Source organism: Meleagris gallopavo, chromosome 1 (genome assembly GCF_905368555.1).
Source record: "Meleagris gallopavo chromosome 1, MGAL_WU_HG_1.1, whole genome shotgun sequence".
Lineage (NCBI taxonomy): Eukaryota > Metazoa > Chordata > Aves > Galliformes > Phasianidae > Meleagris > Meleagris gallopavo.
The window spans coordinates 37,661,153-37,678,408 of NC_139404.1; the positions used below are offsets into that span (position 1 = coordinate 37,661,153).

At 40.2% G+C, this 17,256-nt stretch overlaps 1 protein-coding gene across 1 annotated transcript in view; it reads left to right on the top strand.

The window, feature by feature from the left end:
* ZDHHC17 (zDHHC palmitoyltransferase 17) overlaps positions 1-17,256 on the top strand; it is a 73,505-nt gene that overhangs the window by 1,371 nt on the left and 54,878 nt on the right. The window contains exon 2 of the mRNA XM_085221623.1: positions 15,496-15,599. Coding sequence (XP_085077749.1) covers positions 15,496-15,599 — 104 coding nt within the window. The remainder of the gene's footprint in view (positions 1-15,495; positions 15,600-17,256) is intronic.

Genomic DNA, 17,256 nt, shown 5'->3' on the forward strand with positions numbered 1-17,256 from the left:
TCTTTGAGTAAGGCCTGCATAGTCAAGAAGTGTCTTAATGTAAGCTGATGGAAAATCCTGGGTGAGGTGATCTGGTAGAATGTGATATTTAACTTTATACATTGAAGGAATATATTTACAATAGATGAGGAAGTTTAATCTAACATACTGTATACCACAGCACCAGCCCTGATTTGTTAATGTGCAGTAAATACCACTAGTCTTGAGGTTTTTATAGATGGATCTGTTTGGAAATGCTGAGCATCTGACTATAATGACTGAGTATCTGACAGCACTGAAGAAGAGTGTTTACATAGATTTCAGTGGGTGTTCACTTAGTCCTTAAAATTCCTTTATGCAGATAAGCTCTCAAAGAGGAGGATGCTTTTAATGTTGGTGGTGATGGCTGTTTAAAGTGTGTTTCTGGAGTGTTTTATTAAAGACTTGAGGATTCTGTACCATCATAGGGCTGTATTTGTTGCAGACCTGCTCAGTGAAACAACATAGTACCATCTGTGTTTTTTTTCCTCTGAGGTTTAGATGCCTTTGTACTCAGTGACTTCCACTTTTTAAGAAAGTAGCACCATATCCTTATGTAAGTGGTGACGTTGGAGCACATAATCTGTTCTTACATTTGTATACACAGCAAATGATGCTTTTTATAGGACTGTCATAACCTTTCCCAGTTTCTCATGTTTCATGCTAGTGTTAATCTCAGTGTCATGCATCGTTTTCGGATATCTTTTTGTGCTTTTAAATTCTCTTTTTTTGTTGTTCCTTTTTTTTTTTTTTTTTGTTAATTTATACTACTTTCTAAGTTTAAGGAACTTTTCTGAAGAGGGAAGTGTTTTTATGCAAATAGTTTTGCATTTTCCTGTGAGGTGCTTTTGGACGCTGTCTGCAAATGATGTAGGAAAGATGTCTTAGAAATAAAAATTAGTTAAATACTCAAGTGCTGAAAGATTTATTTATTTGTGAAAGGAACAGCAGAAAGTGACTCCAATCATTTTTTGTTAAGAAGGGGTAAAAACTCTGAAAGTCTGACTACTAGTGATGGGATGGCTTTTTATGTGGGTGTAGGGTTTTTTTACGGGAGGTGATGTGGGTGTTGGAATGGGGAGGGTATCTTGTGACTGTGTATATAGGAACTGTTGAATCATGGCCTGAACTTCTGATTGATCGCCTGAGGTGAGCACTGAGTCAGCCACAGAAACGCAGGTGAAGGCAGTTCAGCTGGATGGGGTGGAGCCTGGCTGCACCTCTCCTAGACCCCATTTAAGGACTCACTGCCACAGAGGGAGGATCTCTTTCTGGAGATCACTCCCTTTGGAGTTTTCATGGGAGCCCAGGACACAATGAACATTTTCATTTATTTTCGATTATCCCTTTCCACTGTCATAATCTTTCTAGCTATATGATCTGAAGATACCAACCTAACCACACCATTGTATATTTGTTGATTGTACACTGTCATTGTGAGTCTTCCTCCTTCACTTGAAAGGTAGCCTGATTTTTATCAGGAAAACTTATTTCAAGGGACATCCTCTCTCTTTTTTTAATAATCAAAGTTCAGATCAGTGTTGCAGTGTAGAATCATAGAATTGTTTGAGGTGGAAGGGACCTTTAAAGGCTGTCTAGTCCAACTCCCTTGCAGTGAAGAGGGATCCCTACAGCTAGATCAGATTGCTCAGAGCCCCATCCAGTCTGACCTTGAGTGTTTCCAGGGATGGGGCTTCCACCACCTCTCTGGGCAACCTGTTCCAGTGCCCCACCACCCTCGCTGTAAAAGACTTTTTCCTTACAACCAACCTAAAATGGCCCAGTTCCTCTTGTCCTATTATCACAGACCCTGCTAGATCCTACTCTTCCGCTAACATAGTTATAAGACCAATAATGCAGTAAAGCATATAAACATTTTTTTTTCCACAAAGTACAATAATTAACATCCACTTTGCATTGTATGAGCATTACATGGTCCTATAGCAATAATAAATGGATGGAGTTGGCTGGCTAACTGTAGCTTTCAGAAGTGGTTGAATGGAGGGAACTGTTCCTGAAAGTCTTATGGGAACAAATCTACTAGACTAAGGACACTTTTATGAATAATTTGGGAGGAATTACAAAACTATCACTAATACAACTTGCAGATGAACAGGGCAGGCAGATATTAGGCAGTGAGGACAAAACAATGACACAAACCCATCTAGAACTCATGTTCAAGCAAAGTCCATCTTTGTGCAGCCATGTTCTAAATCGCACATTGAAGGTGAGGAGCGTGGGCACGGGGCTGTAGGTGGTTCTATAACCAGGTGGATGTAAATATGAACAAGCAGAGCAGTCTGTTCCATAATTAGTTTTAAAGGTGGTTTACTGATCAGGAACAAGAAGGTGTTTTTTGGCTAAGCATGTAATAATAAACGAAGTGCTGCACAGAAGATGTGATTTCTTAAAAGTCATTGTTAGGCTTTGGAAACTGTGGAGAAGTTTAAAAATGGTTTTAGTATTGCGTTATGGTGGAAGAGTTGGAAAAACTGTTCGTGCTACTAGAAATAGTGAGAAGTGACTTCTGCACAGCACGCTTAGTGAGATGCAGTGGTTAGTATATACTTAATAAGATCAGGTGGCTGGAAAGTGAAAACGGATGGGATCAAACTGAAAGGCACAAGTGGTAAACAGGGTGAGTGACAAAGCAAGAAAGAAAACGGTGGATTATCCATCTCTTGATGCTTTCAGCTCAAGTTTGCATGCCTTTCTGGAGACCAAATGTAGTCTTTGAATTTGGTACATGAATAACTGGTGTTTCAGATCTGTGGCTATAAAGGAGCTGTACCACGATGGGCTGGTGCAGGTTCTCTGAATGATGTGTCCGTGCTTTCATACCCATGCATCCTTCAGCGTGGTGCTGGGGGGTGCAGAGGCCATCAGCTGTCCTGGGCTGTGAGAGCTCTTCTCTAAGGAATGGGATGTGTGCAGAGCACCCTGGTCAGCACATATATGGTTGGAGCAGGCCCTGCTGGTTTGCCTCCACCTTTCAGTGTTCGCATTACATATGGCAGTAACAGTGGCAAGCAGCTCAACTTCCAGCTGTGCCCGTAGCTGTAGTATGGGAGTGGTTGTGCTGTTTGTACTAAATGATTGTAGTAGTCCTTCTGACCTTAAATTCCTTGGAACTTCTGATGGTTCTTGGAACCCTGATGGTTCTGTAGTAGGTAGTGATAGGCTTGAAATAAAGGAACTGCGAGGGAATTTAGAAAATGGCTTTTGTTTTTATCATTCCTTCTCTTTGTTTGCAAAATATTCTTAGTGTGCGAGCTGATACTGCCTGAACTGCCAAAGGTATTTCAGCTGTCCAGGGCTGTACCTGTTCTCAACTGATGGAGAGGAAGCTCTGCTTTGTTACTGCTATGTCATGTGCTCTCCAGCTTTGTTGGGTCGTGTTGGATGTGTGTGAGAGAGGTGGAAGTTGTCAAGTATTACCAAATTCCTTTGGCACTGGAAAAGTTTTGGCTGTGAATTTAGATTATTTGTTGTTTAATCTGAAGTCAGAGATAAATCTTCCTGCGAAGTTGAAAGAAGATTGTAAGAGTTGTGTGTTCTGATAGATATTATCCCAGTTGGAAGCCTGTTATGTTTAGCTTAGTTTTTGTTTTGTTTCTATCTCTGTGGTATGTAACAATGTAGGAAGTCAGAAGCACGGAGGTGGGTAAACCTACTGCAGCTAACTTTGGCTCTCCTTTTTTCCATCTTAGGAAATACACGATTTTCACAGTCCGAGTCTATTCGCAGTGAGGTTTGGTTAATGTCATTGAGGCTGTGCTGGCGTGCACATTGTCCTTGCTTGTCCTGTAAATGAGTGGAAATTATTCCTTAATTTAGTGAGGGACTCTCTGGGAGCTAAACATCTATTTGTGATCTTATTAAGACCAGTTATTATTTATTGGGATAGTTTTAGAAAGAAAATGGAACCATGAAGTCTCAGGCAAGTTAGCATGCTTAATATTGAAATTAGTCTTGTCTTATTTAATGTGTCACAGTTGGCTCATAGACTATGAGGCCTGAAGGGACTGAAAATCTAATATGACCTTCTAACATGACCATTGAAAGGTTTTCTTTAAGAAAAAAATTCTTTTTATAACCAGGATACTGCTTCTACTGTGAAGAAGAAAATAAACACAGTTTTACAGTAATAGTTATTACGGTATAGCTGGGCAAGTTGCCCCTAAATTTAATTATTCTGTTTAAATACTTAAACCCGCCTTTAGAATAAATTAAATTTATTTCAGATCATTTGGTCTTGAGTTATATCTGTCCAAACACAGATCTATCTGTATGTAGTTAATAATCTGATGATTATCAGATCCTTAATTGCAATTATGGTCTACAGTCATACTGAATCTGAGTATCTTGTTAAGATATAGGTGTTTTTTTCCCTCCTTCTTTAACAGTTCTCGTAGTTTGTTCTTAGAATGGTCTGGTAGTGGACTCTGGAGCAGCAGTGGGTTTGAGAACAGAGCACTTTTCTGGTATTTGCATGGGGCCAGGTGCAGCTGTAAAACGTCTTCATGTTCTCGCTTGGTTTTATAGGCCATTGTAGCAGTCTTGTTGGAAGCTTGTGCAGATGATTTCTGACTAGTTTGTTATCACTTCTTTTGCTCACCATCGAAACCTGTCTGTAAGTTGTTTGTTCCAGGGCTGTAAGGAAACGTGAAGAAGAGTGGGATCAAAATACGAACTCTGTAAACTGCTTAGTGCCATTTAAGTGTTTTCACATTGGCGTTCCATGGAAGCTTTAAAAATATGTATGAGCTGTTGAACAGCCTTCTTTTGGCCCGCACAGTTAAGGACAGTCTATAGTACTCACAAAATGAGCAATAAAGCTCATTGATCTAGCTTTTAATATATAAGCAACATTTTTGTGTTGACTCCATTTGTCTTTGTGTGTTGCACACACTCTTAGTCTCCCTGATTACATGTATCTCACTGTGTCTGTGTACCCTTCTGCTCAGGAAATCAGAGGGGCATAAAAATTAGGGAGAAGGGTAACACTGACTTCTCAGAAGTTTAGTTTAAGGGAATAAGGAAGAAAATGCTTAAAAGGTTTGCTGGTTGCTTAAAAACTAGCTAATGCTGTCATTGACATCTAAACATGGCAGCATCAGTGTGTGCTCTATTCCATGCTGCTTTTCAAAGATTGTATGAAATAAGAATTCAACTTCTATAGCATCCCTGTAGTTGAGCAAGACTCTGGAGTCTGTTAGAAAGGAGACTGCTCAAAAAACTTCTCATGTCAGAGAGGGAGTCTGTCTAAACCGTACCCCCAGGCCTGCTGTGTGATGCAACGTTAGATTACTATTTGTCTCATACAATCTTGAGATGTAGTAATTCCTTCCTATGCTCCTAAGGTACCTACTACAACACTCTGTTCAGGAGGGAGGTACCAAAACTGGAGAGTGGAGAGAGGCGGTGGTCAGCTCGGATGGCTGCTTGTGTCACATCCAGAGGAAGATGACTCAAGGAGAGACAGCAAAGTGTGCCTTGAAAGCCCCTATGTTGCTGTACTGTGCTTAAGCTGATCCAAAGCGCGGAGCAATCCAAACGCAGTCCCTCATTCTTCCTCTTGCAGTGTGTGGTCAGTAGGTGAGCTGGGACACAGATTGCTTTGTGGGTCTGTGGTCTGATCTGACTGCGCTGTTGGGAGAGCTGGTAGGGAGAGGGAGGGCTGGTGGAGAATGGATGACCGGGACTATGAGTGATAGCACCCCATCTGGTGGCAGGGCAATATTTTAGCTGGACTTAAGCTTGCCTTTAAACACTTCTGGCTGCATTCCTCTGTGTCTTTGACTTATCATAGAATGAACTAGTTCTGGGAAGTAAATTGAGAGAGGTTTAGTCCCATACAGTTTAAAACAAAAATGAAAAACAATGTGAGTTCACTAGTCCTGGTTATTGTAGAATCATAGAATGGCCTGGGTTGAAAAGAACCACAATGATCATCTAGTTCCAACCTCCCCTGCTATGTGCAGCGTCACCAACCACCAAACCAGGCTACCCAGAGCCACATCCCGCCTGGCCCTGAATGCCTGCAGGGATGGGGGCATCCACAACCTCCTTGGGCAACCTGTTCCAGTGCATCACCAACCTCTGAATGAAAAAATTCCTCCTAATACCTAACCTGAACCTCCTCTGTCTCAGTTTAAAGCCATTCCCCCTTATCCTATCGCTACCCACCCTCGTAAACAGCCATTCCCTTTCCTGTTTATATGCTTCCTTCAAGTACTGGAAGGGTGAGATGTGCTTCAGTACTGATGGAAGTATGAAGGAAGAGGGGTGTGACCAATTTGGAAGGTGAGGAGTTAGTGAGACTGCTCTCACACAGCAGCACACCACAGATTTGTTGAACTGTTACAATACCTGACCTTTGGCCACCTACTGGGCTGCGGGTACCTTTCCTGTGCTTCTTGCTTCAAGGAGGTGAACTGGCCTGTGCTTGTTGTAAGTGGGAATGAGAAGTTACAGAGCCATTGGTCTGAAGGTCTTTTTGCTGAGTGAGGATTGGCCAATTGAAGTTTTCCATGAGAGCTTACTGCATGCTGTACTGATGGTTTTTTTGTTGTTGTTTTCTGATATGTGCTAAAGAGAAAAGAAAGGGTTCACAGCCAGACACATGGCTGGTTCTGTAATGCTTGCTTGCCAGTTTGGTAATCCTTGATTTAATTTTTCCCTGTTTCTCAGAGATGAGTTAGTTACAAACTCACTAAGTGGCATCACTTACATTTGATGTCTGTGCCTTGGCAGCTTGTTGAATAAGACAGAGCTTTCAGTATGCTTTTTTTTTTTATAATTATTTTTGATAATGTAATGGTAGGAGAGTTTAATAAAGAATCAGAATCATAGAATGGTTTGGGTTGGAAGGGACCTTTAAGATCACCTAATTCCAACCCCCTGCTATGGGCAGGGACACCTCTCTCTAGACCAGGTTGCTCACAGCCCCATCCAGCCTCCCTTGAATGCCTGCGGGGAGGGGCATCCACAAACTCTCCAGGCAACCTGTTCCAGTGTCTCAACACACTCACAGTAAAGAATTTCTTCCTGATATCTAGGCTAAAAGAGTCTAAAGAATCTTCTGATTGCTCCTTTCAGGGAATTTTAATGAGTTGTTTTTCTCTAAGTAGTTGAGTGTCAGGATTCAGCTGCATGTGTGCTTAAGTGCATTTATGAAATTTGATCTTGGTGGGTAAAAAAGGAAAATTTTTTGTCGGTTTTAAGTTACTCTCACAATAGCTAAATACTAATGCTGCGTCTCTGGGGTGTGTTTGATGTATGTTGTGAGGTCTGCAAGCTCTCATGCTCTTGAGACCCGGATATGTTTAAATTACTTGGAAAAATGTAATTTTGTTTCTGTTAAAATGTTCTGGTCGTGGATGAGAATACAAAACAAAACTCTTTGAAAAGAAAGCCAAGGAAGATGGAGGCGTGTGTTAGTAGAAAGTAAGGCAGAAGCTGTATGGATTTACCTTGGTAGGAGGAGGAAAGGAGTTAGAGCTGGTAATAATGTCAGTGGACTTTGAGCTGTGAGTATCTGTAGTTATTGCGATTTTTAAGGCAATTATGTGATTTGATAAACAGTATAAAGAAATTGATAGCTCAGGACATCCTTACTCTTTTGAACGTTTTATTGCCATGTATTTATGAGAATCTCTGGTTATTGATATGAAGTCCTGTAAGTGCATAAATACAGCTGGGATCAGAAAGGAGCTTCAAAGAGTCAAGTTTGGGATGAAGATTTCAGCATGCATCTGTCTGTGGCCCAACCTGGCCAACCTCCTGTGGCACCACTGCTTCTGGTGGTTATTGCTACTGAAAGGCTTTGCATTTCCCACTGCTAAGAAAAAATATCATTTAGAGTAGAGCATGTAGTCAATTTAATATTTTCTAGCACTCAGCAGTTATATTTTGCCTGTTTTTATTCACTTTCCTAGGATATAAACTGTTTTTTTTTTTTTTTTAATTCTGATTGAACAGCCTTCTCTCCAGCACACTTCTTTTGTTGGGTTTAACTGGTGATGTTTTGGTTTCATGCTGAATACTTTATTAGATAAGCTTCTGCTGCTGAATGGCAAAGACATTTCGTTTTAATAACTTAAAATGACAGTAAACTCATTTATTTGAAATACGCTCACCTGTAAAAGGAAATAGGAAAAACGTACAATTAGAAAATACCACAGAATGTGGGATATTTATGCTATTCAGATAGTTCCTTAGACCTGTAAGTAATGTAACCAAGCATTTTAACTCACACTTCTCTTAATAAGTAAATAACTTGTGTACATACCTGCAATTGGAGCTGGTTATTGGTATGGGGTACCTAAGTATTTCTGTACTGTCAATAAACCTCTTGTATGGGAGCTGTTGAGTCATAGCCTGAAGCACTGATTGGTCACCTGAGGCAAGGACTGGGTCAGCCGTGGGAGCAGAGGTGTAGGCAAATCCTAGACCCCATTGAAGGGCTGACTACCACTGGAGAAGGATCTGTTCTGGGAGATCCCTGCTTCGCGAGCCTGAATCTTTGAATACGGGTTAGCATTCCTTCTGTTTGTTTCTTTCCGTTTCTCCACAATATTCTTTCCAGCTGTAATGCCCATGTTTACTGTTTTTTGAGGACTTAAAGGCATTTGAATGGATAGTAGTGTGATAAGTATATTTTAAATTATATTACTGTAAGCTTTTAATTGTTTTAACCATTTCAAATGCTAGTAAACATGGCTGTCTTCATGCTTGCTGGTGACACAACCTGTGCAAATGGGAGGTGTTCTGATTAGCCTCTGTGTGAAGCTGACGTGGACAAAAAGGTAATCATCTTCAATTCAGAAGCACCTGTAAGTAAATGATGAGGAGGTGGCTGGTTGGCGATGGACACTTGTGCTTTGTGCAAACAAGACTGAGTTGTTGCCAGCTGTGCCTTAAATCCCCAGATCTCTGACCTCTGTGCAGTGGTTGGATTAAAGGCTCTGGCTGAGCGGCTCCGGCTCCTTGTTACGTAAAAGCAGAGGTTTGCATTGGGGTGTGTGGGGTTATTCATTCGCACGATGGCTGGCTGTTCTTGTAGGTGGAACTCTGCAGCAGCAGCAGAACTTCGTTGTGTTTGAGATGAGGCTTTGCTCAGTTTATCTCACTTTTTTTTTTTAAAGAAAGTGCCATCTTCAACTGTAACTTGCTTTCAAAATAAAATCAGAATGTTATTTTAGCCTCAGAATGTTTTTCCATTGTTTGTTAATTTTGTAATTAGCTTCTCTGGGGATTTCCATAAGTTATCTTGCTTTCTGTGAGCATGCCAAGGATCCATACAAATAGGGTAAATTTAAGAAACCATGAAACAGACTTAACAAGATGCTGTCAAATGTGAAAAGTAACAGGAAATGGTGATGGAATTGACATTGAGTGGAAAATTTTTGTCACATCACATGAATTTTGTGTAATTTAATGCTGTTCTGAAGGGCAGTGAGAATCCTATTGTACACTGCGTGTGTCCAAGTAAAAGATGGCTTTTTTCTAAGGTGTTAGGTGGCTAGTTAAGATTCAAATGAAAGTGGCATTGAACATCCTCTCATGGGCAATGCAGACTGGTTTGGATGAGAGTTTTCTGGCATGTATTATCTGAATGGAAGGTGTGTGCACACATCACCCCAGCTTAGCAATCAAACAGCTCGTAGTTGTGTCCTGCAGCAGATGAACCCATACAGCCCTGCAGGCTGTTCTTCTGTTTGGGTCTTCATGTGAATGAATGTAAGAAAGGTGAGGCTCCCATTGGATGTCAGTCAGCAGGTAGGTTAGCTGTACACCTGCAGTGCTAGCACTGTTTCTGGAGAAGAAGAAACTGTGCTGATGTGATTCTGACTGAAATCAAGGCACAGTTTCTGTGACTTGCAGCATTAGCTGAAGGGGCAGGGAAAGGAAAGTAAGTGTCACCTGTCTTTAGAAAAGAGACTTGCAGTAAAAATGTTATATCAGCAACATGATCTTTTTCAGTACTGTTATTAATTGATTTGCTTTGATTATTTTGTATTTTTCTGTTAGCGTGTGAGAGGCTGGCTAAGGGGTGCGTGTTCAGTCTGTATGTGTTACATGCAGTCAGTATCAATCCATTGGTCTTCACAGATTCTGCCCTTAAAAGTGGGAGGAGTGTTGCTTCTAAGGTTTCCCAATGCATTCTAACAAATGAAGAACATAGAAGTTGAATATATAATGTGGGCGAAGGAATTCATTAGTATTAACTCCCAATATTCTGTATTAAATATAGTAAACATGTACAAGAGTTGGTTTATTATTTAGCTACCGTGACATACTATGCCTGGCTGCTGGCTATGATTTTATCAAGATTTTTTCAATTGCAGCCACATATGACATATGTATATATAAAATATATCTGACTGTCTAAACGTTATGTTTTTTTCCTCTTTTCAATTAAAAAACACAGGAAATAGCACGCAGTATTTTACTGCTCCCATTTCTATGTTTTTATTTCAGACCTTGTTAGTATTTTCTTTCCAAGCGTCTGTTAGTTAACTTGGTTCCCATTCAGAATTTGACTGGCTGACTTCGATCATGATATCTCTTCCTTGCAGCAATATTGCATAATGTTAAAGGAAAAGCAGCCCTAGCCATCTGCTGATGCCTACCAGAGCCATATGCAGCAGCTATAAGCAGCAGTGTTTTCCTCCCTTCCTTATGTCCAAACAGGCATACTGACCTATTCATATCCTCCTGCTAAATATAATTGAGAATTAGGAAACAAATCGGAACAATTCCATCTTTGTCATCTTATTCTTTCACACGTAACTTTTTTTTTCCTGTGATTACTGTTTTTGGAATTATCTTTAAACTTATGTCTCATTCGGCTTTTTTTAATTGGAAGAGATTAAGATTCAAGTACTGAGGGGAAATTGGCATAGCTGGAGCACTTGGTAATGAAAAGTGAGCAGGAATGCTGGTATTGCTTGTATTTGGGAGTCATCCTCCCCCACCTCCTCTTCCTTCCCTTCTAGCCATGTTTTCCATATTTCGCTCTATTTTCTGTTTCCCCAGCTTATTGCTCCTGTTTTCCAGAGGAGATCCCTTTTTTTCTCGCACCCTGTTTTTTTTCTCTGCCTTATTCTTTCCTTACCCTTCATTGCTTATGTATCTGTGCATGCAGTCTGCACAATTTGTGACTAATGAGTAATGACAAGCTAACCACAGATGCATGCGAGTCATTAGGGTGCTGTCAGAGGACACTCATTGAAGTGGGAAGCTTGTCTCAAATAAATGCCCCTTAGAAGTAATGAGGGAACCGAGTTCAATTATAAAACAGACAGAAATCTGTTTCTCTTGCATCCTTCCCAGCTGACCAACTCGTTCTTAGAAGCAGCATCATTCTGTTCATCCTGTCAGCCTGGTGTCCTTCAGTATTTCAACACATGTGTACAGGTCTCTGACTGCTTTGTCAGATGCACAATTGGCAGCTGCCACTCTGTTCTTGGTGCCTTTTCTTGTTTCTCCCTTACCAGTGGCTCGTGTATCTGCAGCAAAAACGGATTCAGCGTGCTGCCCTAGGGGAGGAATCAAACAAGGAACGGCAGAATCGAGTCTGTTTTCCTCTCAGAGTGGCACTGGCTGATTGTGGCGGTGACGTGATGGACCCAGGCTGGCTGAGTTGGGCTCAGGGAGTGCATGGCCAAGAGCAGCAGGAAGGTCGGTGGAGCACTGACCTTTCTCTTCTAGAAGTGCTGTGCTGCTCCTTCGGCTCCAGTCGACCTTGGAATCAGCTGCTTAAAACAGGGTGCAGTAGAGATGTAGCATTTGCAGCCTGCTTATCTGGAGGCAGTAAAGTCAGGCCTCATTTCTAACACCTCGCATTTAGCTTTCCTGGCATTCAGGCTGTGTACGGTGGGAGATGGGAAACCTATTGACAGTCGATAGCAAAATAAATATAAAATTTTCAGTCATGTTTTCATCTGTTAGTTAGCTGATAGTGGTTTTTAAGTGGATCATCATCATACAATTAATGTTTCTTGAAATAACTGTTACATTGTTACTTTACCCTCAGTCTGTCATATGTTTAGAAATAAATAATTAAAAAACACCCCCACTGAAAAACAAACAAACAGCTGTAGTGATTGCAAGGATTTTAACTGTTTTTGTTTGTGAAAGGAAATGACAGTGAAAGTGACAAGACAAAATGGCCTATGACATGCATAATGTAAACAGGGCATCATTTCTCACTTGTTTTAATGCTTTTTCCTGTTCCTTTAAAAATGGTTTAACTGTATCAGAGGGGGATTTCTAATCAGAGCTTTCTCTTCCAACAAGTCAAAGGAAATAATCTGTGTTTTTGTGCGTTTTAATCTTCTTTTGACCTCCAAAAATAGATGTCTGAATACTAGGACTTACGATTTCTTCTATTGTAGTTGCTGAGTGACCGGTGTTGGGAAACACATCTCTGGTACACCACCACTGTAGTCAGTTTTACCAGGGATGAGCAGGACATAGCACATCTTTATTTGAAATCAGGCTTTATTTTTTCCCTCCCTGATCCATTTATATATTGCCCTTACGAAAGCAGAGATAGTGTAGTTGACTTCTGTTGACCAGAGGTTGGAATATCACAAGCCAGGAAATCTGAGGTATTAAATACAACAGCTTATAGTTTCCTGAGATGTTAGTGTTCAGTCTAATGACACACTGGAACAGGTTGCCCAAGGAGGCTGTGGTGGCATTCAAGGCCAGGCTGGATGTGGCTCTGGGCAGCCTGGTCTGGTGGTTGGTGACCCTGCACATAGCAGGGGGGTGACACTGGGTGATCACTGTGGTCCTTTTCAACCCGGGCCATTCTGTGATTCTATTGAGTAAGCAGAGACATGCAGAAACCAAACTGTCCACTGCAATGACTGAGGCTGGTAGTGAGTGCCAGAGGAAAAAGTAGAAGTCCAAGGGAAGCTGTGCTCAGTAGACTGAGACAGTCTATGTTCATTGGTTTTGGGCTCACCTGTTGAAAACAGTACAGAAGAGGATATCAGAAGATAAATTTTCAATGCTAACGACAGTGTCCTTAACATTTTAAGTGCCTAGTAGACGTGGGAGTAGGGGCTAATACATTTTTTTTCACATTATTTTAGATATGACATTATTAATAATTAATATTCAGGCTTTTGCTATATGTTTATAAACCTTTTTGTGAAAGCATTGGTATCATAAGGCTGTGGTTTCATGGTCACTGACATAATCATCACTTTTAAGTGAGCAGCTCTCTTGACCTCATGGGATGGGAAGCCTGATTTGTGTGCTGGAAGTGTTCAGGAAAAAGCAGCTGAAGAGAAATGGTGTTTCCTAGTAAATTCACAAATGCCTGAATATAAGACAGTTTCTCAGTTTGCTTTTAATGCCTGCTGGATAACAAGATGGCAGGCTTTTTTTTTTTTTTTTTTTTTTTTTTTTTTTTTTTTTTTTTTTTTTTTTTTCCTTTTTTCAGTATCTGTGGAAGGCTAAGAAATGTGCACCTGCTGTAGGGGGCCTGCTGTGCAGGGGGCTGGAACTCGATGGTCTCTAGAGGTCCCTTCCAGCCTCTGTGATTCTAGGAAATATATCTCCTCATCAGGGTATTCCAGGATAGCAGATTTCCTTTGTTCTGGCCTCTGCCTGTTAGATTTTTCCTTTAGATTTTAAAGGTCTGAGAGTTATTGTTTGAAAAATACTGGTGTGATTTTATAGTGTAATAGGAGAACAGAGTTGGTACAAATCCTGTTTTTTCTAATAGGAGGAGAAAGAGAAAATTGCACGGCACAAAATAATGAATTTAGTATGCTATTATGTTTTGCTTTGTTTTCATTGTAATACCATTTTTGGTGCCTTTTGCAGCTTTATTCCAGAGAGCACGCTGGCTTATCTAGTAGCTGGGATGGAGTGGGTTTGGTTAAGCTGTTGCTGCCTTAAAATGCAAAATGAAGCAGTGCTTTTGGGTAGTAAGAGAGTTGGTTGTGACCTGCAATTTGGATGGCAGCAGATGCCCTGTTACAGTTTTAGGTTTTATCCTGTAGAGATGGCAACAGAGCAGCCTTCCTGCTGGGCTGGCAATGCTTAAGTGGTTAATCTAGTTAGTCTTCAGGCTTAGAAAAACAATGAGAAGATTGAGCACCACAGAAAACGTTGCAGTCGTGTATTGATGCTCTCTGGTTGTCTGAGTACTGAGGGAAACTGAAGAAAATCATTCTTTTTAACAAAAGCCTATGAACAGGAATAAATCTGTTTTGGTAATTGCGTTTGGGGTCATTTGTTGTTAAGGTGATACTCCTGATGCAGTCAGTGGGTGCAGTAAGAAGATGCTAATGCTTCCTTTTCCAGAAGTAAGTGCAGGGATGAGAGAGTGTATGAAGTAGGAGACCTGCTCATCCTGATAGCAGCATGTCCCAGGGCTAATACATCTTCAGTCACTTAGGTTAGCTGGGGAATGTTTGTTTTCAAGAAGTTTGTGGAGATTTGAGACTGCAGATCTTTCTGTTAAGGTTAGGTGTGTTGTAGCGTGATTGTCTTGGCTCAGGATAGCTTTGTTTGTAAATAGAAATCTGTCTCGTATGAAGAAAACGTCAATTACTAACTTTAATAACCTTTCAAAAGGCATTTCAAAATGTTTCCTTGTAAATATATTAAATAATTTCTGCTCATGTAAATACTTGTGAAGGGAAACTGAATAAAAGTACAGGTGTAAGACGGAAATAACACTTTATTAAAATCAGTTCAAATACATTTTTTGAACTTTCAGGGAGCTTACTACTCTATCTGTATGCCTTGCTGTTCTAGTTCTCCTATTTTATGCAGCTATGCTGAATTAAACAATTGTTACCCAAGACTAACAATTTATGTGCCTTACTTGTAAGGTGCAGAAAACTGTAAACTGTATAAAATCCATTCTATTTCAACTTGCTGAGCTGATTTATCTGAATTTCTATATGCATTCAGCTTTTAAAGAAAAATGTAATGTTGCTACCGGAGTGATTTGTCAGCGCAGTATTTTAATGTAAATTCCACCAAGGGAAATGTTAAGGGTTGAAGTGTTTCCATTCATCAAAATAATTAAGCAAATAGGGAATGCTATCTTACAAAGGACTTCATACTGATGCCATCTATTTCTGTGCTGAGGAGCCCTGGCAAAGTATTAAATTCCATTCTTTATGTTTTGCATCAAAAAGGGGCCTGTTGATGAAATATACGTAAATGACCTCTGAAGCTGGGACTTGAGCTGAAGAATTGGTGAAGTATCAGTAGATTCTAGGCACTATTATTAACCGTTCCCAAGTAGTTAGCTTACAGAAGATACTTGACTGCAATTTGGTGTCAGTTACAAAATGAAGAAATTTGAGTAGTCATCTACCAGATTCAGGTAGATTTACAGCATGTATAGGGTACTACTCAATTACATTTCAGTTTTCTTAAATGATCTTTTAGCTGTGCTGATTTTAGTGTCCTAACAACAAATTTCTTTTTTAGGAAATAAAGCCTCAAAGCCATTACAACCATGGATACAGTGAATCTCTTGGACGAAAAAGCCACATTGACGATTACAGCACTTGGGACATTGTCAAAGCCACACAGTAAGCTTATTTTTGAGCTTTAGATTTGTCTTTCTGTATTAATTGAATAATATTTCTTAAGGTGAAGACAGTTCAAGGCTGACTGTATTTGTGTATACAGTAATGCAAGATCTTGTAAATGAACTGTATTGTTTAAGATCTGTGAGCGTTGTGTGAAGCATTGGCATTAACTGTAAATACAGGTGGTTGCTGGGAGGATTGTTGGAAAAGAAAGCAATTTTTTCATGTTCGTGCTGGAGTTTGTTTTCTCTAACTGACGATTAAAAGGTAGGTGGGCAACATGTTGATAAGCAGACAGGAGGGTTTCCTTGATTTCTTGGCATCGTTTATAGGTTAGAATATGTTATGTACAGATGAATTCTGTTTCTTATTCTGCAGTTTCAACACTGCTATGAAACTGAGTTATTGATAAGAGAAAGGACTGTAGGAATAAATGGAGAGAAAATCTAACTTACAATTATTTTCTTAATGCAGATTAATTATACAGATTTGTCTTCTGTAAAGTCCTGTAATACGTTCTAATTTGCAAGACTTTCTGAAGAATTGTCATTGAGCTACCTTTCAACTTTCCATTATTTACCGTTCAGAAACTACCGACGTCACTTTCATCTATCTTCTTCAGTAAGCTGAAAACACGATAGTTATATAAAAAAAAAAGTCTTACATTATTTTGAATGCCTACATGATTATGTATATTGCCAGGCTATTTGCCTCTTATGTATATTTTTATATACATTTTCATTTATTTTCTAAAAATTATCTTTAATTAGTACATTTGCAGCTCATTTCCTGACTTATGCCACATTTAGGTGTAGGAGATATGTGCTTTCCTTCACTTTCTGAATGGATGGAAATTTTAAACTTCCTGATATAGACGTTGACTGAACCGACGATTGTAACTCTAAAGATTTAAATAGTAATACTAACCTATAATCCTCTTAGCGAGGGATTCCTTGAAATGAAACCACTGGTATAACATGAAACAAGGTGCTTCTTAAAGACTTGGGACTATGACAGCGGAAGTGATGATTTTGCAGGTTACTTTATTCCATTTCTCTGTGCTCGTTATGTGCTTGAAAACCTAAAACACATTTGTTATCCATCAAATTTAGGTTGATCTGTGCTTACAACTGATGGATTTTAATTCTTTTCAGGTCTCTTCTAACCTGTAACTGACAGGCCTGTTAATTGTTACGCTCCTTCACAGTATTGTTGTGATGAGATTGGTGAGATGTCTATACATGCAGACTGGGGGATGAAGCACTGGTGAGCCACTCTCACCAAGTTGAACATGAGTCAGCAGTGTGCCCAAGCAGCCAGGAAGGCCAGCCATGACCTGGAATGCATCAAGCACAGCATCACCAGCAGACCAATGGAAGTGATTGTGCTGTTCTTCACTGCGCTGGTGTGGCCTCACCTTGAGTATTGTGTGCAGTTTTGGGAGACTATGAGAGCCTCCAAAGGAGGGATGCAAAGATGAAGAGTCTAGAGGGGGAGGTGTATCAAGAGCAGCTGAAGTTGGTTTGTATAGCCCAGAGAAGAAGAGACTGAAGGAAGAACTCATTGAAGCTTATAGCTTTTCAGGAGGGGAGCAGAGGGGCAGCGCTGATCTATTCTCTCTAGTGGTGACAGGACCCGAGGGAGTGGCATGGAGCTG